Below are 25,512 nucleotides of genomic sequence, written 5' to 3'. Positions count from 1 at the left end.
ACTCAATGTTCTCCATACTCTCATAGTCAACAGGATCAAGTGCTCTTCTTTTATTAATAACCCTAAAATTCCAACAATTATGAATTTATAATATATCAATACAAAACATAAGTTACATAATTATAGTGCACATTAACTTAATTAAAAACTTGCAAATCATGTTTGTGCTCATGAATGTTTTTCAGTGCAATGAAGGTTGTTACAAAACGAGTCGTCTCAGGACATATGATTTCTTTCCATCATCGTCTTTTCCTTAACCATGCCAACAAAAATCCATGATTGTACACAAACTTTGTTATATCTGATGCACTTTTAGCTATGGTACTCACATGATCCATTTTTCCAATATCTCTTAAAATCAAATTTAGACAATGTGCAGCACAAGGAGGCCAATAGATAGATGGAAACTTCTCATTTAACATAGCTCTTGCAGCTTTATAATTTGCAGAATTATCCGTAACCAAATGCACAACATTGTTTACTCCAACAAACTCAACTAACTCAATAAATAAATTGCAAAGTGTTTTAGCATCTTTAATGACATCAGATGCATCAACAGATCTCACAAAAGTCACTCGTTTTGGAGAGTACACAAGAAAATTGATATGTTGTCCATTTCTTTGGTCTTTCCAACCATCAGCCATAATGGTGCAACCAGTTTCTTTCCAAAAACTCCTAAAGTTCGCAACTAACAACTCGACCTCCTTCTTCATTTCATGCAACAAATTGGATCTAATAGCATAATAACTAGGACCTTTATAATCAGAACCAATTGTAGCAATTACATCTATCATAGGTTGATAGTAAAATGATTTTGTACAATTAAATGGAATGCAACAATCATAAAAGAATCGAGCAACTGCCAGATCAGCCTTATGAATAACATCTTTACCTGCAAAGCCCATTCTGATTGAGGGTTGAGCTCTTGGAGTAGTTCTTGGGGCAAAGAAATTGTTGATACTATTATTTGGTATTTTATTTGATGTTTCTATTTCTTTACCCTTGGTTGTAGTCGGTATTGGTGGAATCGTATTTCCTTCACATTGTACAAAATTTTCCTCATATGGATCTTCTTCCCCTTGATTTTGATTAGTCCATCTTTTTCTACTACCACTAACTTGATTCAAGTGTTCTCTTAGTCGATGCTTAACATCAAAAGGGACTAAAAGACAAGGTAGAACATCTCTTTTTTCTCCCGCAAGATGTTGTTTAATTCGATGTATTCCTCCGCCTTTGTAACATTTTGAGTAATACAAACATTTTATGGTTCTCTTTCCTTCCACATCTTGTAGTAATTGACAATGATCCCATGTTGGGTCTGATTTTGCTCTACCAGACTGAGTACTAGGAGCTAATGCTTGAGTTGTATTTGGAGAACTTGCAGATGATGTCATATCCAAAATTAAATATATACGCAAAGAATATAAGACGTTTACAACAAGAACATCTAATTTGCATAAACTAAGAAACTAACAAAATAAACTATTAATTCGGTGCATTACTAATTTTCAGTGCACTAACAGAACCATAAAATGACAAAAGTCACAAAACCATGAACTAATAAAGTGATAATTTGTGACAATATGCATTACACTAATAAACTAACTAAAGAGTAATAAATTAGGCACAAAGTGACAAAACCATAAACACATAAAGTAATAATTTAATCACATAATTCAATAAATCCCACAAAAGTGCAAAACCATAAAAAAACATACTTTGTGCAATTCACTACAATGGGAGACGTGATGATAGAAGATAATGGAAGATAATGCTGTAGAAAAAGATGTTGTTTACTACTTTTGACAGTGGTCACTAACTCATTTTGCTACTGTAGACCGTGGAAGTGTTTTCTATTCTCAGGAATTAGGTTTTAGACTTTTAACTTTTAGGTTTTTTTTTTATTTGCTTATTTTAAAATTTTTGTTTTAACTTTTAAGTGATAGTTGGTCTGCCCATTTTAATATACCAGGTTGTTCCGGGTTAACCTGGTCCAACCCGGTTGGACCGGATTACTAATGGTCCAAAACGGCTCCACATGGGGATAGCTTATTGACCAACATGTGGTCGTTATGGTTGTCGGGCGACGGTTGGATCGGTCGGACCGTCCAGTCCGGTCCGATCCCAACAACATTGGATTCAAGTTGATTGCATATTTTGTGCAAAAATATATCTATTTTTCTCAACCAATCATGCTAATTAACCTATATATTGACATTGGGGCAGGAGATGTCTCCCCTAAATTCAGTGATGTGTTTTTTAAGGGGAGCGTTGATTTGAATGAAAATGGGAGCCACTTTTTTGGTTGACAATAATGTGTGCGTCTGAGATAGCATACTGCCATACTGGTCACTTGCTAAACCTGTTTCTTATGGAAATTTGCAGTTTTTGGATATTAGTTCATTAAAGGATAACATTTACTTAAGTGACAAATTTTAGAAAGAAAAATATATTTTGCCATAGAAATTTTATCTGAAGTTATAAAAAATTATCTGTAGCATTGATTAATATAAGAAGACTTTAGGAGAATTACTATGAAAGTCACAAAAATCACTATTATTAATATTCTACTAGTCTAGTTTCTTGGCCAATAACTAACTAATTAAAATATGCACCAATGAAATTATATATATTATATGTTGTCATTAATGTTCACAAACTAATAAAAAAAATAAAACACCTTTATTTACATCACATGACAAAGCAAAATATGTGTAGTGAAAGCAAGAGCGCAAAAATTAGTATGAAGGCATTTGAAGAGTTTTAGGTGCAACATATGTTTTTTTTATAAAAACAAAAGCTTTAAAGACAAAAATTGAAGACATTTCACAAAAGACTTAAAAATAACAACAAGTAGTTACACTTTACATTTTATATTTACTTAGATTTAATATTATTATGCATTTTTATCGTTTATAGGTCTAAAAAATCACGGGTTATTCTCTTGGAACAATTGATTAGACATCAATTATGAATGAATACTAGATTATGATCTAATTATAAAGTACATTATTGTTATGAAACTGATTTTATAGTAGATAATCTATTTTAAATAAGTGATAATTGATTATGGGTAAGTCATAATCAATTTTGAGTTTTTGAAAATATATAATTGACCGATACTTAATCGAATGTGAGGTTACAAAAATTGAAAAATAGTTGCTTTTAAAAGGCTAGTTTCACACCACCATCAACAAATTTCATCCAAATTAGTTTCACTTTCAATTTTATCTTCAATATTCGTTTTTCAAGTTCTCTAAGATTGAAGTTCCAATAACAAAGAGAAAAACTCTTATACTTCTTTATCATCTCTATTATATAGCTATGCTTTGCATAGCAATGTTAATTGATTAGAGTTTAAGTGAAGATTTATGTTTTTCATAGTATTGTATCTCATCATATTAAGGTGCATCATCTATAATAAGAAGAGTCTTATTCTTTACCATGAATAAAGGAGATCAGGCAAAGGAGTATCTCATCTCAAAGGATATTAGAAGATAGAAGTATCAAAGTGGTTGTTTCTCTAAGAGTTGTAGGACATCAACAAGTTAGAGATCAAACATGTGGATTAGGAGTGAATATGGAAATGTGCTTGTTGGGATGCTTGAAATATAATATTATGAGAAGCTTTGTGTTGCTTAGTATTGAAATGGAAGAGAGAGACCAAAGTTATATATTTGTCTCCAACTCCTTGTTATCATGTGCACCAATTACAAACACCATATGGGCCTTGTGTCCATGAGTATGTTAGAGCTTGTAGTCCTTAGTTTCTTATAATATTATTGGGTCTCACATGGCTCTGTCACTCACTTAGAGGGGTGAATAGGTGATACGATATACGATTACCGTTGCTCGATAAACAAAAAGAAAACACAAACTTATACATTGTTTAATCGATTAAACACAACTATTATCGATTAACTCGTTCTGTTGTTTATCGATTAACTAAACACCTTAATCAATTATTTAGTTCTTGTTCAATGAAAACAGTTTTCTTTCGATCTCCAAGATCACCAAGATTCAACTAAACTTATATGCATTTATTACAGAAGATTAAGAACAATAAATACAAAATATAGAATATGCAATTAATACATAATTATATGCATGTCAAGTTAATTAAATCAAGTAATGAGAAAATGTAAAAGATAAGGGAAAATAAGAATGAGACACGACTTTTATCCTGGTTCGTTTGCCGGTCCACTTGCAAACTACATACAGGCCTCCCTTTTTGATCTTGAGATATTTTTCTTCACTATGAAATCTTTAATGTACTTTTACAAGCAAGCTTCCAATACAAGACATAAGACATTACTTTCTTGATCTTTATGAACTTGACAACCTCAGTTTGATCTCTCTCTCTCTCTCGCCTACTAAGATCTCCTATCTTTTCGCGATTAGGCCCCAGCCAGGTATCGCTCAATACTAAGACCTCTTGTTTCTAGTGAAGGCACACCTAACAACAACTAGGATTTTTCCCAGCTAGGTATCGCTCAATACCAAAACCTCTTGATTCTTGCCTTTTTCTTGCATAGAATATCAAATCCTTAATGATTATCCTCATGAGCACGTACAAAAACAGTAAGCATACCTTTCCTCTCCTCTTTCAAAGATGGCTTATCAAGCATTAAATCCGCATAGGCTTTTCAGAAATAGTTTTGGTCAATTGTATTAATATAGGATTTACCTTGTTGTGCTTTAACATGATTAGAAAATCCTAGATAGTAATTCTACATTTACTTATTAATCAAAACATGGTTAAAATATTCTTATACTTGTTCAATAATATCATGTTTGCATTTGAGAGCATGTAAATGTGAAACACAAATCATTAGGCCTAAAAGTGATTTATGGGGGATTTCATGATTCTGGATTTTCTGGCCTTGCTAGGATTTCATTATAGAATAAATTTATGACACTTAAAGTTTGGAAAGTATATCTTATTTTATCTTTGTAGGACAATACTTCCTAGCTTCAAGCATTTGAATTGATATTTTGCTCATAAGTGTCATGATACATTTTCATTTGCTGACATGTCAAATAAGTTTGATCTTCTCACCTCCTATGTGCCTAGAAAACTTACTGCCCATATGAAAGTTGAAGTCCATATGTCTTTTGACACACCTACAAAACATGATTACTTGCATTTCTTGGGTACCTAACTAATATTGGGTCCCTTGATGTTAGTAGTTTGGGGATTTTGTTTCTTAGTAAACCACATACAATTTTCATTTGGAACATTATGCATTCTAATATTACATGCATTCAAGGTGTGACCATGCAATCCACAATAAAATCAAGTAAGGGATTCAAGATATGAAATTTTCAGAACATCTACTTGTTTCTTGTGAAATGTGTTATTTGCATGCATGTATCCCGAACTAGGTTTAATCCCAACATTTTTACATGTAGCAAGTAAGTTATTTGATTTGTGATTACTAGATGTGAAATTAACAATTTTAGCCTTTAAGACATTATTTTCATGTTCCATGTAAGTCCAATTTTCATAAGTAGATATCACATTTAAATAAGAAGTACAATTACATGAAGAGTTAGCATATTTAGTATCTAAGGTTTCATTTTCAATTTTCAGCATATCAATGAAAATTTTCAATTCACATATTTTCTTTTCAAGATCTAAAATTAACCTTTTTCTATTCATGCAATTTTTAGCTAACATTTTAAGATCTTCATGCATTTGAACATAAGCATCATATAACATGTCATACATGGGAAATATATCAGAGTTTGAAATAGAATCAGATGAGTATACCTCACGAGGCTCATCTTGCTCACTTACTTTGCAAGAATTCAGATTTTGAGCCATTAGACAAATCTTGTTTGATTCTTCATCTTCTGAGATGCTTGTTGATGAATCGTTCTCTTCGGGTTCATATCAAACGATGTATGCCTTCTTAGCTTTGATGTCTTGAGAGTCTTTCTTGGGATCACGTTCAATCTTCTTGGAAGAGGTAGGGCATGTGTACCTCATGCGACCTTTGTTGCCTCTCTTGTGGCAAGTTGCTTTGTCTTTGGAATTCTTGCTCATTTTGATTGAACTTTCTTCATCTTCCTTATGAAGCTTCTTGAGTCCTCCATTCTTTCTTAAGTACTTTCGGAATTTGTTCATGAGGAGGGACATGACTTCATCACTAGTGTCAGAATCAGACTCATCATCATCATGTGTCTCCTTTTGACTTCTTGAATGTGATTTTGTCGCTTTGAAGGAGGTTTCTTTGCTGTTATTGTCCATTAGTTCATTGAGTGTCAAACATCCTTAATCCCAACTCGTGTTCTTGAAGTTTTCCAAATAATATTGCGAGCGTCATTTGTTCCAAGTCTTTTGACTCCATGATGACAGACACCTTGGGTTGCCATTTCCTGTCTAGACATCTCAACACTTTAACAGTTAGTTCATGTTTGGAAAATGATTTATCTAAGGCAATGAGATGATTAATAATGTAAGATAATCATTTTTGCAAAAAATAAATAGACTCATGTGGAAATATACGAAATAACTTATACTCATGCATCAATTTATTCAATCTAGATCGTTTGACCTCACTAGTGCCTTTGTGAGTTACTTGTAAAGTGTCCCACATATCCTTGACACTACCACGCTGAGAAACTTTAAAGAACTCATTGTATGAGAGTGCAAAGGTTATAATGTTTTTCGCTTTCAAATGAAATTGCACTTTTCTCTTTTTGGCCAAGAGACCTCTAGGTTTCTCTTTTGTTTCTCAGTTCACTATGTATAGTGGAACGAAAGGTCCATATTCTACGGAATCCTAAATTTTCGTATTAATGGCCTCAATAAAAATCCTCATTCGGATTTTCTAGTAGGTGTACCCATCGCCATTGAAAACCGGAGGGCAGTCGATGGATGCGTCATTGCTGCTAAATGGGTTAGAAGAGCCCATGGTAAAAGTGCTTAGGCTCAACAATCTAAGAGGCTAAGCTAGAACAATCATATTAGCTATGATACCACTTGTTGGGTCCCATAGGGCTCTGTCACTCACCTAGAGGGGGTGCATAGGTGATATGGTACACGATTAGCATTGCTCGATAAACAAATAGAAAACACAAACTTATACACTATTTAATCATTAAACACAACTATAATTGATTAACTCGTTCTGCTGTTAATCGATGAACTAAACACCTTAATCGATTAATTAGTTCTTGTTCAATGAAAATAGTTTTCTTTCGATCTCCAAGATTACCAAGATTCAACTAAACTCATATGCACTTATTACAGAAGATTAAGAACAATAAATGCAAAATACAGAATATACAATTAATACATAATTATATGCATGTCAAGTTAATTAAATCAAGTAATGAGAAAATGTAAAAGATAAGGGAAAAGAAGAATGAGACACGACTTTTATCCTGGTTCATTTGCGGGTCCACTTGTAAACTACATACATGGCTCCCTTTCTGATCTTGGGAGATTTTTCTTCACTATGAAATCTTTAATGTACTTTTACAAACAAGCTTCCAATACAAGATACAAGACGCTACTTTCTTGATATATATGAACTTGACCACCTCAGTTTGACCTCTCTCTCTCGTCTACTAAGATCTCCTATCTTTTTGCGATTAGGCCCCTGCCATGTATCGCTCAATACCAAGACCTTTTGTTTCTCGTGAAGCCACACCTAACAACTAGGATTTTTCCCAAACCTATTCTCTATCAATAGCGATAACAATCACACTAAGAGAATATATTGTTGCCTTGTCTACCAATTCTTTCAAGTTACGTGTGCACCTCAATGTGCAGATTTAACCACTCTTCTTAGAATCTAAGAACCCTTATAAAAGATCTCACAATTACAGAACAGAACGTGAGATGCAAGGTTTCTTTAACAAAAGATTTGACAATTAAGCTCAACGAGTATCTTGTAAAGATTCACCCTTCTCTTTTTCTCAAAAAAACACTTTGAAAATCTCTCTAAAGATGTGAAAGTTAGAGCTTAAGATTTTCTGAACAAAATGTGTAAACTGTTTATTTCGAATATGTGTTCTAACTCTACGAATCAATGTTCACCTCAATTATGAAGCAATATGAAAAACTTGGGTTAATATACCATTCTGTTTGAAGCTTTAGTTAATCAATTATATTTAAACTTAATCGATTAACGGGTTCTTGAAAATACCAGAAAACAAAAATAGTAACAATCCTTAATTGATAAATCCTTACTTAATTGATTAACGGGTTCCCAAGAAATCAATTCTTAATCGATTAAAAATCTCTTAATCGATTAAAGTTTTTCTAAAAAGATATTTCAATGATAAATTAACCTCCTACATGATTTATAAAAAGTATGATGCATGCCTTTCAACGATGTATGATTTAAAAATTCTTTTTAAATGCATTAAAAAAGATATGATCATGTATGTATGCATGTGCGTTGAAATCATGTATGTATGCATGTAAGTCTCATTTTAGTTATGATTGATTTTAACGTGTGAGACTTTCATTGGGGTTTATCCTGGCCTAGACTCTTACTAAGCAAACATCTTAAGACCTAATAAAGATAAAAATACTTAGCCTCTAGATCTTCATTTGAATGTTTTGCATTGTATGAACTTGAGTCTTGACTTTATTTTATACTTGTTGTTTGTTGATTTGCACATCCATTCAAGCTTGTCCTTAATCATTAATCATGTTGTCGATTCTTGTCTATATTTAACTTTGTCTTCTTTGTCTTCATAAACCTTTTGTCTCCATCAAAATATATGTGATGCGTGCTTGCATACACACTCTTTCTCGTTCATGCATGCTTGCATCTTCAATCTCCCATTTTTGATGATGACAAACACTTGTTGATACTTGTTAACAACTTGTTGGATCTGATAATTATTTGTTGGATCTGCTTGATGATAATCAACTATGTTTTGCGATGTTCTTGTAAGTTGATGCGCATTTCTCCCTCTTGCCCCCATATGTACACTATGTGAAAACATTTGTTTATGATACCACTTGTTATACCACTTGTTGGTTGAAAATTAAGCACAATTTGATCAATACAATGCATTTGAAATTTACTAAGCATTTATTCATCCATTGATCAAATGATTACAAAAGTGATATAAAATTACATAAGTCAATTTGAAAGCACGAAACCAATGTAGTCATAGTATGTCATGTGATTACAATTCAAGTTAAAGCACAAAAACAAACTAACAAGTTTGGAAATACAACACAATAACAAAAAAAAAAAAACTTAAAGACCACATACTCCTAAAACAACACCTAACTAGGACACACTAGACATCCTAAGCTAGCTAGGAGGTGGTTATGGAAATCCACCAAAGGTCCTGAGTAAGAAGTGAAGCTGTTCAAAACAATTATGATTCTCTTCATCTTGTCTCCGAAACTCTGCCATGATCCTATCTTCCTTTGTCTTCATCAACCTTTTGTCTTCATCAAAATATACATGATGCATGTTTGCATACACACTCTTGCTCATTCATGCATGTTTGCATCTTCAAATATATTAGTTGCTTCTTAGTGTTTCCTAAAATGTAGACATAATTGATCAAACCACGTTAACAAAATCTCTTGTCTTCTTCTCTTCTACTTATTATCTGTCTTTTATTTCATTGTTTGTGATCAACGCTACACAACAATCACTTATGCTAACTATTGATTGTTGAGGGGTGTATGCTCCAATTATGTTGATTGTTGGAGGGGTCTTTGGATCCATGGATTGATCTACGCACGAGAAAATGAATTCTCTATCGCATAAAGAAGTACTTATTCCAAGAAATAGGATAAGACATTCCTATGGACTAGGGGTATCTAGGAGACATCTTCATTAGGCGTGTTGTGTGCAAAAATTTGAATCATGGACTAAGAGATTGAGACATTTAATGTCATTTATAAAAATTGATTATATTGTTATAATGAGTCATATTTATGCTAAAAGTTAATTATATTATAATTTAAGGCCGTAAAATATATTGTGTTGCTATCCGTTAATAATTTTCCCTTATATTATTATTCATAAGGATTTTAGGTACTTGTGACGTCTAGAAATATTATAGTTATAAAGTTTTTAAAATAATGTTAGTGAGATTTTTATATTATAATTTTTGGATTTTCTAACATTTTAGGTGAACTATCTAAGGAGTATGAGTTTGAACCATGTTGAAGACTCAATATCACGTAGTCACACACTTAACTGTTTTATAATATTTGTATTTGTACAAATTATTTTAGAGAATGTGAATTAATTTCCACATAACTTGTAAACTATGTTTTACTCTTTTCCATTAATGCCTAGTGTTATTATAAAAATTTGATTTATCCTTTAATATATTTTTTTATATTTAATGAGAATTAATGATATATTTTCACTAAAAATTATTAATGATCATGTACCTTTTAAGTTTCTGAATATTGTATCACTTTTTGATATGAAAATTAAAGTGTTAAAGGAAGGATCATGGAGGATATATAAAAATGAATTGGACATTGAGCAAGATGAAACTAGATATTCATTAAGGTGGAGATTGTTGCATATATTTTCTAAGGAGGTTGAGATTTCCTAAGGTTGAGATTGTTGCATAAATTTCCGAAGGGGTTGATTATTACTCTATTGCAATCAAGGTGAAATATTGTTGGGATACTTAAAACATAATATTATTATAAATCTCACTTGGCCTAAAATTAAAGCATAGGAGAGAAACTAACACTACTTATTTGACTCAATATCTTTGTTATAACTTCACCAATTAGAAGCACCATAAGGGTGTAGGGCTCATGAGTTTGATACAATTTGTAATCCTTATTTTTTAATGATATATTGGTCCCTGCTTAATGGTCCTATGTGATGTTGACACAATTGGTCAAACTTCGTTAACAAATTCTCTCTTCTCCGTCTCTTCTATTTGTTCTTTGTCCTTTATTTGCTTGTTTGTGGAAAACACTACGATCAGAGAGCATCCACGAATAATTGTTGGACCCTTCTGCGACTGGAGAGCGTCCAACCATTATGTCCTCAAGGCAATAATTTCATTATTCCATGTGTCTTTTCCACTTATAAATTTTGCACTTATCTCCTAATATCTAATATGAGACTTCACAATTGAATATATCCAACAATATCCCATCAAATATGGGTATCACACACTTACTAGTCCTTTCACCCTTAAGTTTATCATATCCTAGTCAAACCAAAGACTTTTATATCACTTGTTGTACCCATCCATAATAGGAGAGCCTCCAACCACAAGGGAGTCCCATTGTTACCGGGACCTAGAATAATGAATAGTCACAAATGAGACCTCACGTCTTGAACCAAAACCTTAAAGCAATAGTTTCGTTGGTCTTTTTCTAAATATAAACTATTTCACTCATTCCTTTAGATCTGAAATGGATGTAGTGCCGATAATTTGGTGTGAACCATGATAAATTTTGTGTATAATTTTCTCCATCCCTTTAGATATATTAATTTGACTTAAAGATTTCATGAATCATTATTATCTTGTATATAATTCATTAGTATTACTTTGACAATTTTCTTTGATTGTATTTTTTTTTATCATTCTTGTTCCTATACGATTAAGTTGATTTTTAATTTGACATTGATAGTTGAACTTTAATGGCTTATAAATCCATTATCTTTTTGGGTAATTTATTTTGAACTCTTCATAATTTATTATCAATAGATTAAAAACTGCAAAATAATTGTAGCATAATCAATTATTTAGGATAACTTTGTGTGTGCATATTAAAGCGTGAAAGTAACATTACACGTATTTAATATATCATCTACATGTGTGAAGAGCCCTTGTTTACCCAATAAGTGGCATTCGATCTAGTATTTGATTGATTCACAATAGCTTTCTAACAAAAAGATCCAAATGGATGGGTTTTAACACTGAGGTGCTTGATGCATGCATTCTTAGAAGTGTACGATCGTCAAGTAATAAAAGATATTGATTTCATATAAACGACAAAAACTTCTTAATTAATATTATTTAATTATTTTAAACATATAAAAGATAATTTGGAAGATATAGGAAATTAATAAATGAAAAATATAAGATAAAGATTTCCTTGATTAGGGTATCTCTTTGAATTGCATGAATATCTAAATGATTTAGTCTCTTCTATTAAATTTTAATTTACAAGGTTGGTCTACTCTATAGTTGATATGATCCAATGAATTTCTATCAATTTGATTGAGTTTCATATCTATGTTAAGTTGAGACAACTTCTATTGTCACTGTCATGAAATAATATGTTCAACTGAACCCATTACTTACATTTTATACTTATTGATGCTCTAAGGCCTAATAATAGTTTCCAAATCTAATTTATTATACTTTTTCTACTCTTTGAGTTTACCTCTAGGTTCCTCTTTAAAGTTATCCATAAAATATTATCAACAAACTTCCATGAATAAGTGTACCAAAAAATAAATCTTAACACTCAAGTGTATAAAAAAGTAAATACTCAATTATTTAATATCAAAGTGCATAGTTGTATCCTAGAAGTAAAAGGAACTACTCAACCATATGCAGAGCACACACATTACACAAGGAGGGATAATAATGAAGAAAATAAAAAAACTTCTAGTGCAAGATACATTATCACCGGTTGTTGTTTACAAATTTTATGGATGAAGCAATATTTGTAAGATTATGATCTTCAACTCCATCGTATCCCAATTAAATGTGGCACTACTAGGGCAATTAACCTAACTAAAAATCCCTTATCAGACTTAAGAACAAAGCATATAGAAATTGAACATCATTTCTTAAGAGATCAGGTAAAAAAGGAGATTTCGTTATAGAGTTTGTTGAAACCAATGTTGTGAGAACCGAACCGACTAGACAATCCGACATCTGACTAGACTTGAAAACAACTTTGGTCCAACTATGTTAAACCCGGTTAAACTGGAATTACCTGGAAAGTGAACCAAATTCACTTAAAACTTAGTAATATATTAAACACTATTGACTCTCAAACAAAAGTAATACACATCAATGAAAAATGATGTGCTAATACTGCAAAAAACTTTACATTGACAATGCGTAGATTTTAAACTCTAAAATTTAGAAAAAAAAGTACTAATGTTTTGTTTTACTCTCATAAAAAAAGAGAAAAATATTATTTCAATATTATCTAAGATAATTATTAATTATATAAAAGTTATAAACAATTATATATTATAGATAATTATTAATTATATATGAAGTCAATCGGTCCGACAAGAGAGTTTAACCATTTAAACCGATTAAACATAATACGAGACCTCTTTCGATTTGATGTACAACTCGAGTTGTTGAAACTTCTAAGCAGTTAGGTGGTTTCTAAAAAAAACTCTTCCTAGAGATACATTCTTCTACGTTAAAAGGAGAACTAGAAATTCTTGATAAAAATTATATAGATTAATAGTTATTAAGATTCAATCATTTAACTCCAATTACCATGATTTCATATTTGTATGCTTATTTTATATGTTTCTTTACGTATTTTGATTTAAATATATGTTTGTTTAGTTGTTTGATTGATTATATATGAGTATCTTACATCAAATTATAGTCAAAATGAGTTAAAATAGTGTCTGACTACATTATAATCGATGTATAGTCGATTAGTTGGTAAAATTGCACTTGAAAATCTCTGTGTACTCAATTAATTCACAGTACAGCTATAGAAATTTCTATGTAATAGATTACCTTAAGTGTTAGATGCCTCTCATTTATATGCCTTAAAAGAATTTTATGACTATAAAAGGACACATATAGAGAGCTTCAAAATCATCTTCACAACACACAACATCTCTTTCATTTACACATATATTGTGAGTGCATTCTTGGTGAGAATTCTTGTTCCATTTGAGAGAGTATTTGTGAGAAAAATATTGTCATTTGTCCTCATCATTATAAGAGGATTTCTTGTACTCTTCTTTTTTACATAGTGGAATTTTGCTCTTGATCGCCCGTGGTTTTTTTCCTCTCACACTGAGGGGTTTTTCCACGTTAAATCTTGTGTGTTATTTTCTTTATCCTTTACTTGCTTCTCTTTTGTTCTCAATTGATTCAATCCTGTGCTTCCGCATTGTGCTCTAACCTTAACAAGTGGAATCAGAGCTCTTACTAAATTGAGAATTTCAAAATGTCTGCAAAATTTGACATTGAGAAGTTTGATGGCAAAATTAGCTTTTCTATTTGGCGAGTCCAAATGAGGGCCGTTCTTATCCAGAGCGGATTAAAGAAAGCTTTAGATGGGAAGTCAAAGAAACCAGTTTCCATGACCGATGATCAATGGGACGAGTTGGATGAAAAGGCGCTTTCAACAATTCAACTTTGTTTGTCGAAGGAGGTTCTTCGTGAGGTTGCCAATGAAGAAACCGCTGCGGCTTTGTGGCTGAAGTTAGAAACTTTATACATGACCAAGAGCCTCGCAAACAAGCTTCGTCTCAAAGAACGGTTATACACCATTCGTATGGTTGAAGGTACTCCTATTCAAACTCATCTTGATGAGTTTAATTCTATTATTATGGATATGCAAAATATTGATATTAATATTGAAGATGAAGACAAAGCTGTTTTGTTGGTTGTCTCTTTACCTTCTACCTATAAGCACTTCAAAGAAATCATGTTGTATGGAAATAATGATACCTTATCCTTTGAAGATGTTAAATCTAATTTATTGTCCAAAGAAAAATTTGATCTTGAAGTTAATTCTGTGGACAAGGGTGAGGGCTTAAGTGTTCGAGGTAGAACTCAAGAAAAAGGGAGTACCAATTATAAAAAGTTCAGATCCAAATCCAGAGGTCGCAAATCCAACAAAACTTGTCGCTATTGCAAGAAACCGGGGCATGACATTCCTGATTGTTTTATCTTAAAGAAAAAACAAGAAAAACAAGATAAGGGAAAATTTCAACAATCCTCTGAAGCTGCTAATATTGAAGCCAATTCTGACGGTGATATTCTTTTATCTGTTGTCTCTTATAATAATAGGAGTAAAACAGAATGGATTCTTGATTCTGGATGTACTTTTCATATGTGTCCTTATAAGGACTTATTCACCACTTTTGAACATGTTGACAGTGGTGTTGTTTTGATGGGCAATGATACCCAATGCAAAGTTGCAGGAATAGGTACTATTCAGATCAAGGCTCATGACGGTGTTGTCAGAACCTTGGCTAATGTCCGCTATATTCCAGATTTGAAGCGGAACTTAATTTCTCTTGGCACCCTAGAGTCTCTCGGGTGTAGGTATTCAGCTGAAGGTGGAGTTCTAAAGGTATTGAAAGGTGCTATGGTATTATTGAAAGCTAACCGGATTGGTAGTTTATATGTCTTGCAAGGTTCTGTTGTGACAGGTTCAACAGCTGTATCTTCTTCAATGCATGATAATGACATTACCAAATTATGGCACATGCGCCTGGGCCATATGAGTGAAAAAGGTATGCACCTTCTAAGCAAACAAGGTCATCTTGGTAAACATGGCATTGGTAAATTGGATTTTTGTAAACATTGTGTTTTTGGGAAACAGAAAAAGGTTAGTTTCTCCACTGCAACTCACCGTACCAAAGGTATTCTTGATTATATTCATTCTGACCTTTGGGGGCCTTCTAAATTTCCTTCTCATGGAGGATGTCGCTATATGATGACCATCATTGATGATTTTTCTCGCAAAGTTTGGGTTTATTTTCTGCAGCATAAAAATGAGACTTTCTCCACTTTCAAGAAGTGGAAAACTCTTGTTGAAACCCAGACAGGGAAGAAAGTGAAGAAGCTTAGAACAGACAATGGATTAGAGTTCTGCAATGGTGATTTTAATGAGTTCTGCACAAAAAATGGTATTGCTAGACACAAAACTATTCCAAGAAATCCTCAACAAAATGGTGTTGCAGAACGGATGAACAGGACTCTACTTGAGAGAGTTCGTTGTATGCTCTCAAATGCTGGGTTATGGCATCGGCGTGAATTTTGGGCTGAAGCAGCATCTACTGCTTGTTACCTGGTTAATCGTTCTCCACATTCAGCACTTGATTTCAAAATCCCAGAAGAAATTTGGTCAGGTAATCCTGTTGATTATTCTAACTTAAGAATCTTTGGATGTCCTGCTTATGCACATGTTAATGATGGTAAATTAGCTCCAAGAGCTGTTGAGTGCATATTTCTTGGTTATGCATCTGAGTCTAAAGGATATCGCTTATGGTATTCTGATGCAAAGTCACGGAAATTAATTCTTAGCAGAGATGTGACTTTTAATGAGGATGCATTTTTATCTTCTGGAAAACAATCTATTGTGTCTTCTTCTACTAGTACAGGTAATCTGCAGGGTACTAGCGAGAAGGTGGAGTTGATAGTGAAACCTACAGTTCCTAATGTTGATGTTCCATCTTCCTCTACAAATCAATCTAGCATTGATGATCATTATGTTGATTGTGATGACAGTACAACTTCTCCTATTCATCAGCAAGAAGATGATTATTGTATTGCTCGAGACAGAACCAGAAGACTAATTAAAAGGCCAGCTAGATACACTGATGGTGATAATTTAATTGCTTATGCAATGTCAGTTGCACAAGAGGTAAATGATGATGTTGAACCTGCCAGCTATACAGAAGCTGTTTCTTGTGTTGATTCGTCACAGTGGCTAGTGGCTATGAATGAAGAGATTGAAAGTCTTCATAAGAATGGTACTTGGGCTTTGACAGAGCTTCCCGAAGGCAAACGACCATTACGATGTAAATGGATCTATAAGAAGAAAGACGGTATTCCCGGGGTTGAAGATCCAAGATGCAAAGCACGACTAGTTGTTAAAGGTTTTAATCAAAAGGAAGGTATTGACTTTAATGAGATATTCTCACCTGTTGTTCGTCATACTTCTATTCGTGTTTTGCTTGCTTTTGTTGCTTTATTTGATTTGGAGTTGGAGCAACTTGATGTAAAGACAGCTTTTCTACATGGAGAGCTGGAAGAAGAAATTTACATGGAACAACCTGAAGGATTTATTGTTCCTGATAAGGAGCATCTTGTCTGTCGATTGAAGAAATCATTATATGGCCTTAAGCAAGCTCCCAGACAATGGTACATGAGGTTTGATTCTTTTATGATTGGGCAAGGTTATTGCAGGAGTCAATTTGATGACTGTATTTATTTCCAGAAATTTCCAAATGAATCATTCATATACTTGTTACTGTATGTTGATGATATGCTAATTGCTTCACGTGACAAGTCTTTGATCCGGAAATTGAAAATTCAACTCAATAATGAGTTTGAGATGAAAGAATTAGGTGCAGCCAAGAAAATTCTTGGTATGGAGATTCACAGGGATCGTCAAGCTGGTAAATTGTTTTTATCCCAAGAGAAATATATTGAAAGAGTGCTTGAAAGGTTTAATATGAATAATTGTAAACCTGTTTCTACTCCACTTGCTGCACATTTCAAGTTATCTTTAGATCTTTGCCCACATACAGAGGAAGAGATGGAGCGTATGTCACATATTCCTTATGCTAGTGCAGTTGGTAGTCTTATGTATGCTATGGTGTGCACTAGACCTGATTTAGCATATGTTGTTAGCATGGTAAGTCGATATATGCATATAATCCTGGAAAGGATCATTGCAGTGCTGTAAAATGGATTTTTCGGTATCTAAAATGTACTTCTGATATTGGCTTGGTATTTGACAGAAACAAGGCTACAACTGATGACGTTGTAGGTTATGTTGATTCGGATTATGGTGGTGATATTGACAGAAGGAGGTCTCTTTCTGGTTACATCTTTACTCTCTGTAATAGTGCTATTAGCTGGAAAGCTACTCTTCAGTCCATTGCTGCATTGTCTACGACTGAAGCAGAATATATTTCAGCAACGGAGGGTGTGAAGGAGGCTATTTGGCTCCGAGGTTTGGTAAATGAACTTGGTCTAATACAGGGTGTTCTTACAGTGTTTTGTGATAGTCAAAGTGCTATTCATTTGACCAGGAATAATCGTTATCATGACAAGACCAAACACATTGATATAAAACGTCACTTTATCCGAGATATTGTTGCTATTGGTGAAATTATGGTGGAAAAGATTCACACATCAGAGAATCCAGCAGATATACTTACCAAGCCACTTCCGAATACCAAGTTCCAACTTTGCTTGGACTTGGTTGGTCTCTACAGCACTTGAGTGCCCTTCGGGGCATTATTTGGCCATGAGCAACTTATCCAATTCGAGCCAAGGTGGAGATTGTTAGATGCCTCTCATTTATATGTCTTAAAAGAATTTTATGACTATTTTATGGCTCTCTCTAAAGACATTTTGTGTCACTTTTATGGCTTTGTTTCCAAGCATCCAATGCTTCATATCCAAGATACCAAGACTTTGCTTGCCTATAAAAGGACACATATAGAGAGCTTCAAAATCATCTTCACAACACACAACATCTCTTTCATTTACACATATATTGTGAGTGCATTCTTGGTGAGAATTCTTGTTCCATTTGAGAGAGTATTTGTGAGAAAAAATATTGTCATTTGTCCTCATCATTATAAGAGGATTTCTTGTACTCTTCTTTTTTACATAGTGGAATTTTGCTCTTGATCGCCCGTGGTTTTTTTCCTCTCATACTGAGGGGTTTTTCCACGTTAAATCTTGTGTGTTATTTTCTTTATCCTTTACTTGCTTCTCTTTTGTTCTCAATTGATTCAATCCTGTGCTTCCGCATTATGTTCTATCCTCAACATTAAGTTTCAATAGAGATCATTGATTATGACTAAGATGATACTCACTTGGTGCAATCACAGGTTCAATTGCTCATTTATACGTTTTCAACAAACAAAACTTCCCCAAAATCCTCTCTCAATCTCTGTAAAGTTTCTCAATTGTTTCAATTTTGGAGCTTCAATCATTGTTTCTTTGCTAAAAGAACATATGTCCATTCTAATCTATAATGTGTACCTTACATATCAAGACAAGAACATGAAACATCCTGCGTTGATCACACATATATACATCATCATAATCACAAGTGTTAGAGTAATCTCTTAATGTCATACTACAGTCTCAAAATGCTAATCATCATAGTAGCAGCAAATAACGGAATCATACACATCAGTTATAAATATATACAGTTATAAATATATACATGTGCACACTAGTTCTAGTAGGATAACTATATACATATATACAAGCAAAACGTCCTCAAAAACTAGGTGTACATTGGAGTGGTCTACATCAACATTCATTCAAAATTCGACTTGTTATCGAGCTGAACCGAGCTAAACTTTTGTTCGACTCGTTTCGGCTCGTTTCGGCTCGTTTCCAGCCGTTCTGATAACTCCCATTTATGTCAGTCATGTATGCTATAGGCCAGCAACATTTTAGTTTTAGGTTAATAAATCATTCCATGTTACTATCAGAATTGAGCAATACCATTGTTCTCACGAACTGTAATGCTCTGAATGCTGCCTTCTACCCCTAACTAAGTGTTCTAACTGTTCCCAACTACCATCTGTCCAAACATTATCTGATTAGAATGCTGACATAAAACCAACCTGCCTTTATACTTTAGTCAATTCCCTTGTAGTTGGTAACCTGGATGTGTAGTAGGATCAATGAGGAAGTCTTGCATAATATAATGGTCTTAAGTTTGTGATGTAATCCTACCTAGGGCATACAATGAAGAGGATCTAATTGGGCTTGGAGGGCCCATGACTCGGTCCAAGAGCAAGAAGGCCCATCAATCTCTCAATCAACTAATCAAAGGAGTACTTGAAGATGCAAGGCCCAACACGGAGATCCCCATCAATTGCTCTATATTCATAGAAATTCCCCAAGTTGGCCACGACCAAGGAGGGCTTGATTAAGGCATGCTTTAGCTGATTTAATAAAGTGAGGGATTAACACCCTCACTAGTATTTAAGAACTTCATAGTTACCTATTTTACTTTGGAACTTTTATTATTTTGTATCTAAAAAAAATATAGCCGAAATTATCTTATTAAATGGCCATTAGGAACTTATAATCCAGGTTTGAAACACTCTCACATAACCCTAATCCTCACGGCCAAAATTCCCCAAACATATCCCAAACACATTCCACCACATCACAAGTACACCAATCATCAACCAAACAACCACCAAATCCATCAAACACAATCAAAACCCCACGACCCAAAACACAACCAAACATCATTCAAAACATCCAAAACAAATACAATTCCGAAGGTCCCAACAAGTAATTACCATCAAGAATGATCCAAAACAAAAATGTAATCCCCCTATAGGATTACATCAGTTTGGTATCCATCTGAATTTCAATCTAGCTAACCAGCCAATTTTCTAGAAATAGAAGAATGGGTCAAATGTCTAGAAAGGCATCAGCCACTCCATTACCACAATCCAAATTATAACTGATCTCAAAATCAAAACCAATCAACTTAGAAATCCATTTATATTGCCCCACACGCATCATTCACTGATCTTTCAATAACTTCAAACTTCTTTGATCAGTATGAACGACAAAGGTGCCACTTTTGAACTGCCATAACTATAGCCATGAGTTCTCTCACATATATTGGCTACTATGTGATAGAGCATTATAGCAATGTTCAATCCATGTAGCTGACCCTACCTAGTGGGATAAAGGCTTGGCTGTTATTGTTGTATACTTGTATGTGATGAGGGACACCCATACTTCAGCATCAAGTGGAAAGAATCCAGTTGGTCAACAATGATTTTCATTTTCTTGACTTGAAGGAAGGCATGCCTCATATTCCCTGTTGCATTACAAGAAGGATTTACTACACTTAATATCTAAGGATTGGCAAGCACATCTCTCCATAAGCTCAAAGCTATTAAGAACTTACAACAAGCAACCAAAACATTTTAGCTGGTCTTAACTTAAGACTCCTACTCCTGAGCCAAGAAATGTAAATTCTAAGATCTGCATATGAAACACTTAAAACTGGCCACATAAATTTATACAGGTGAACCAACCAAAGAACACATACCGATACTCAACAGCCAGTGAGTGAGCCTTGGAACAAAACCACAAAATTTGGTGTTTTCAAGTGTGTATTTCCTCATGAGAAGCAGGCTGCTCTTTCATATTTATTTAATATATCTAGGACAAAAGTAATTGGAATAACTTGTTTTTTGTTAATCCATTTTTATCTCAAATGTGCTAGGCTTTCTGATTGCGCAAAGATGTATAACAGCCATCTTAAGCACCGCTCTAAGTTGAATGAATGTTAATTCAGTAAAAGTTATCGTCCCAGGGAATGGTTAAGGAAAGGAAGAAAAGAAATGGCTTCTGAGAAGTGACAATCCATGCTCACAATAAAAGACAAGTAATGACAGGTAAAAGTGGATTGCATTATTAATTTTATTCCTTGGACACAGAACAAGTAAAATAACTAACCCAGTTCAGCCTTATAGGTAAGTAGAATATTGCAATAGTTATATTTATATGAATCAAGGAAACAAGACTGGGTTAATCAGCCATTACCTTGTCAGAAAATGGTGGGAAATACATTCTTCAATATCGAACAGATTGTTTTAATCTTCTAAGCACAACTAGCTTATAGAACCTTTGGGTGCGGAAGTATAATACCAGGCAAACCAAAAATGCAAGAAAAGCCACTCCAGCTAGGATAAAAAAAGATGACATGAAACAGTGGTTGCCGAAGCACGAGTTATCTTCTTTATTGGCTTCCTTGTCATAAATGTATCCAACAACTCTCACAGAAAGTATATAAGATCCAAGTGGACTTGCTGCAGCAATAGTGTTGAAAATGGTACCCATATGCTTTACACCAAATATCTCAGAAGTTATTGTAGGCATTAAGGACCAATTTGCACCATAGCATATGCCCACCAAGACAGGACCCAAATACAGATTTCCACGAAAACCAGAAGCAATAATTACATGGCCGAGAATCATGATCCCCAGAGTTGCGGTCATAAACAGAGGCCTAGGCCAACCTTTTCTGTGCATGATATAATCTGATACATAGCCACCTCCAAACCGGCCAAGAAAATTCCACATACTCCACAGTGACACCAAATTATTAATCTCTTTAATACTATAGCCAAGAGATTCTCCTATTTGGCTCATGTTATTTATTGTTGCCAGGCCAGAGCCCAACCCTGATATCATGGTTACAAACAACATCCAAAATTCAACTGTGCACATAGCTTGCAAGAGGTTCATTTCTTCTTCCGGGGGTAACATGTCATCTGAAATCACCTGTACCTCCCCCGCATCACTAGGCAGCTCCTGGTATTCCACTTTATCCCCGGATGGAGAAGAACTGGAGGTTGAATCTAACTTACAGGTTTGTACAACTTGATATGACTCCTCCGAATGGGCTTTGATAGCAATACCAAAAGGCAATGCTAGAAGAACCATAAGGATTATAAATGTAAATATATGCGCCCAAGATGGGAAGACGAAGAAGTTTTGCAAAATTATTATGAACATGAGATAAGCAACAATAATCACAGTGACCAAAGAGAAACCATTCAAATGCTCCTTGTAATCACCGTTGTACACTTCATAGATCCTCACCAGGAGCATAAGCAATATGCAGATAAATGTAGGCAAGCAAGCAATCATCAAAAGGTAGGTGGTAGGGTCCCGATCACAAAATGTGTGATACAGTTGGATAAGGATTGCGCCACTGAGTCCAAGAAAACCCTGAGGAAGAATGAATTGCACACTGCTTTCTCAGGATACACCAAGCAAATAGCATAACTGAATTGTGAAATTTAAGGATGTTATGATATTCACTTGCTTGAATCATTCACATTGCAAAACACAATCTCAACAAAAGCATTCCATAAAGAGACCAGCTATCTACATTACTTGTTTCACACCAAATTCATTATGAAACAGCTATGCGAATGAATAATAATGTAGGAATGTTACTTTTCGTGAATTAATATACAGAAGTGTGTTTTCAGAACTCATAACAAACATGGAATGTTTTATTTCCAATGTTACATTGTCAAGAATAATTTCATTATATAAAGCATGAACAAACCTCAGTGACTGAGTAACCACTAGTAGTGAAATAAACAATCACAAAAAACTGTAGACAAAACGCAACTGATTATTTATTTTTATTGGGACACATCTTCTATCCTACAGATTGTGTCATTCTATGTTTTAGTTGATATGATAGGTCAAGAAAACACTTGATTATGAAACTTTTAACTTCAATATATATTTTTCAAGCAATTACAACAAGTGGCACATAGAGTCACACACTTTTTTGGACATAGCTGCTCCCATTTTTACCCCGCCTGGGACAAATATATAAAATATCATTCATAGGAGTTAGCAGTTTTCTTCCAAAAAACTTGGGATTTCATTTCAATCATATACTTCACCTTAACTCCCAGTAACTAACTGAAGCTTTAAAAAGGTGTGAAACATTTAAAATGTGGATTATATTAAGCAATACGACAGTTAGATATTAATTACTTTGCTTACCATTATTACTGAGAGGATATAACTATACTCATTCCAATGTTAAATCCAGGTATTATATGAACTTTATTTGAAAACTGTTTCATTAAGTTTTGGAAATTCATCAAATTTTCCAACGTATCTCTACCATATTTTATTTCCTATGATTGAGATTAACAAAATTCTTTTTCATTAGTATAATAGTACCTTCATGATGCCAACGATGGTGCCACTATACTGTGGGAAATTACGCAAGCTAGTCACAACATTAGTGGTGTTCAAGAAAGTCTGACCATTAGAACCAAGCCACGCAAAAAAACACATAACCGGCAGAGAAGGCGGGTCAATTAGCCCAGCAACAGAAGCCCAGATAAACATAAACCCAATAAAACATTGAATCGCCCCCGCTGCAATTACCACCCAGGGCCCACCTAGCCATGTCCATTTAGACTTGGGTGAGCCCTGAATATCGTTCTCGCGGCGAGGATTATTGTATGGAGAGACGGCGGAGTAGAGGAGGCCGGATAGGATGCCGAAGTTGGCACCAATGTCCTTGAAGACAGAGACGGTGTCGAGGGTGGATTGGTCGTAGCCCTGGGTGGATTTAAGAATAGGGGAATATATGCTGAAGGTGTAGGATGCTCCGCAGCTCCACTGGATCCATATGGATGCGGCGACACCTGTCCACCGATTCGCTACCCAGGACCACTCCATCTACGGTGGTTTGGAGAAGAAAGGTGTAAGGAAGGAATAAATTAAATTTTAACTAAGAAAATAGAGTTTGATGAATGCTATGGATTTTTTTCCTATTATTTCGGAAAGAGGAAGTCAACTTAAATATAAAAGGAGAATAAGCTCTAAAAGAAATAATGATTATACACTTAACCCCATGTTAGGTATTAATAAAAGTTAGTTATAAATTTTTAATTATCCATCCACATAATCTCCTATACACACTAGATGTTTTCTAACCCTTTTTGGTTATGATATTGGGCCCACTTTTCTTTTATGTATTTGATATGAGTTCAATGGAGTCCAATGTAGATTAAGAAATCATATAAGATTTTGGAGGCTCAATGACCAGAATAAGAGTAAAGAAGGTTCAACAAGTACTCGATCACTTAGTTGGACTTCTAATGGAAATATGTTCAAAAATAATTCATGGATAATTCAAAATGATAAATTGTGTTATCCAAATAGAAGGCTTACATGAAAGTGGTGTATCGGAAGAAGGAGAATAATGTGGATTTTTGAATCAATGGAAGTCATTGAGTTTTCATTAAATAAGTAAAGAATTGCATAAGTGAGACCCTTATGCACTTTGGGTAGCCCACGTTCCTATTTCTAATGTTGGTTAGCAACTTAGTTAACTATTTTATGGTGAGAATAAAGTCTTATGATTCATGTTGGAGTTTCACTCTTGATTTGAAAAGAAAGTGTAACAGTCACATGAAGATGAGAGATGTGGCATGCATTTATGGCTTTGCCCACTACCATGAATATATGATGGCTATTAAAGATAGGATTAAGTGTGTTTTAGTGTCTTTAGTGTATGAATTACTATTCCTCATATATGGGATGTGTGAATTGAATAATGGCGGGATGGAATCAACTATAAGTGACTAATTAAAAAGTGGTTGGATGGATGCCTACACTATATATATACATGAAACATGAGAAATACAAGTTTGAAGTTAATGGAAATTATCCATTGTTAGTAAGCTTGTTCTCTTAAGTTATTGGTTGAACCAAGATTAAGTTCCTATCAAGAATCCTCATAACTCTTGTGACGAACATCACTTAGGCTTATTAAACAATCCTTTGTTTGTAGCCTCATCCATTTCTTATTTTTTGCATTTTCTTGTTTGCTTCTAACATTTCGACAACATTTCACAAAATTTCAATCAAAAGGGTCATAAAAAGGCAACTCTTCTGAATTAGTTATCATCAAGTTTTTACCAGAGCTAGGTTTTGGTTGAAACTTGTGTTGTGATTTCATTTTCCGTTCTACTTCTTTGTTCCCTTATACTGTTGGGTCTCACAGAGCTCTATAACTCACCTAGAAGGGAT

The 25,512-nt window shown here is 34.0% G+C and overlaps 2 protein-coding genes across 2 annotated transcripts; both read right to left on the bottom strand.

Moving 5' to 3' along the window:
* Positions 240–1,394, bottom strand: LOC109327689. The gene has a single exon (XM_019560854.1). It carries the CDS (start codon positions 1,392–1,394, stop codon positions 240–242), a length of 1,155 nt encoding a protein of 384 aa, XP_019416399.1.
* On the bottom strand, positions 21,324–24,236 carry LOC109328711 (protein NUCLEAR FUSION DEFECTIVE 4-like). Its single transcript, XM_019562301.1, has 2 exons — positions 23,650–24,236; positions 21,324–22,668 (listed from the first exon to the last, which is right to left on the bottom strand). The coding sequence occupies exons 1-2, from the start codon at positions 24,154–24,156 to the stop codon at positions 21,508–21,510; spliced, it is 1,668 nt and encodes a 555-aa protein (XP_019417846.1). The 5' UTR covers positions 24,157–24,236; the 3' UTR covers positions 21,324–21,507.

The sequence above is a fragment of the Lupinus angustifolius genome, chromosome LG15 (genome assembly GCF_001865875.1).
Source record: "Lupinus angustifolius cultivar Tanjil chromosome LG15, LupAngTanjil_v1.0, whole genome shotgun sequence".
NCBI classification, from domain to species: domain Eukaryota; kingdom Viridiplantae; phylum Streptophyta; class Magnoliopsida; order Fabales; family Fabaceae; genus Lupinus; species Lupinus angustifolius.
The sequence above is the reverse complement of the archived record's forward strand: the minus strand, read 5'-3'. Positions and strand labels throughout refer to the sequence as shown.

What these genes read in the sequence shown, in the direction of transcription:
- LOC109327689 (XM_019560854.1), bottom strand. Translation starts at nt 1,394, where the DNA reads ATGACATCATCTGCAAGTTCTCCAAATACAACTCAAGCATTAGCTCCT.
- LOC109328711 (XM_019562301.1), bottom strand. Translation starts at nt 24,156, where the DNA reads ATGGAGTGGTCCTGGGTAGCGAATCGGTGGACAGGTGTCGCCGCATCC. An exon ending in CCATCGTTGGCATCATGAAG is followed by an intron (nt 22,669 to 23,649) that starts GTACTATTATAC and finishes ATTCTTCCTCAG; the next exon opens with GGTTTTCTTGGACTCAGTGG.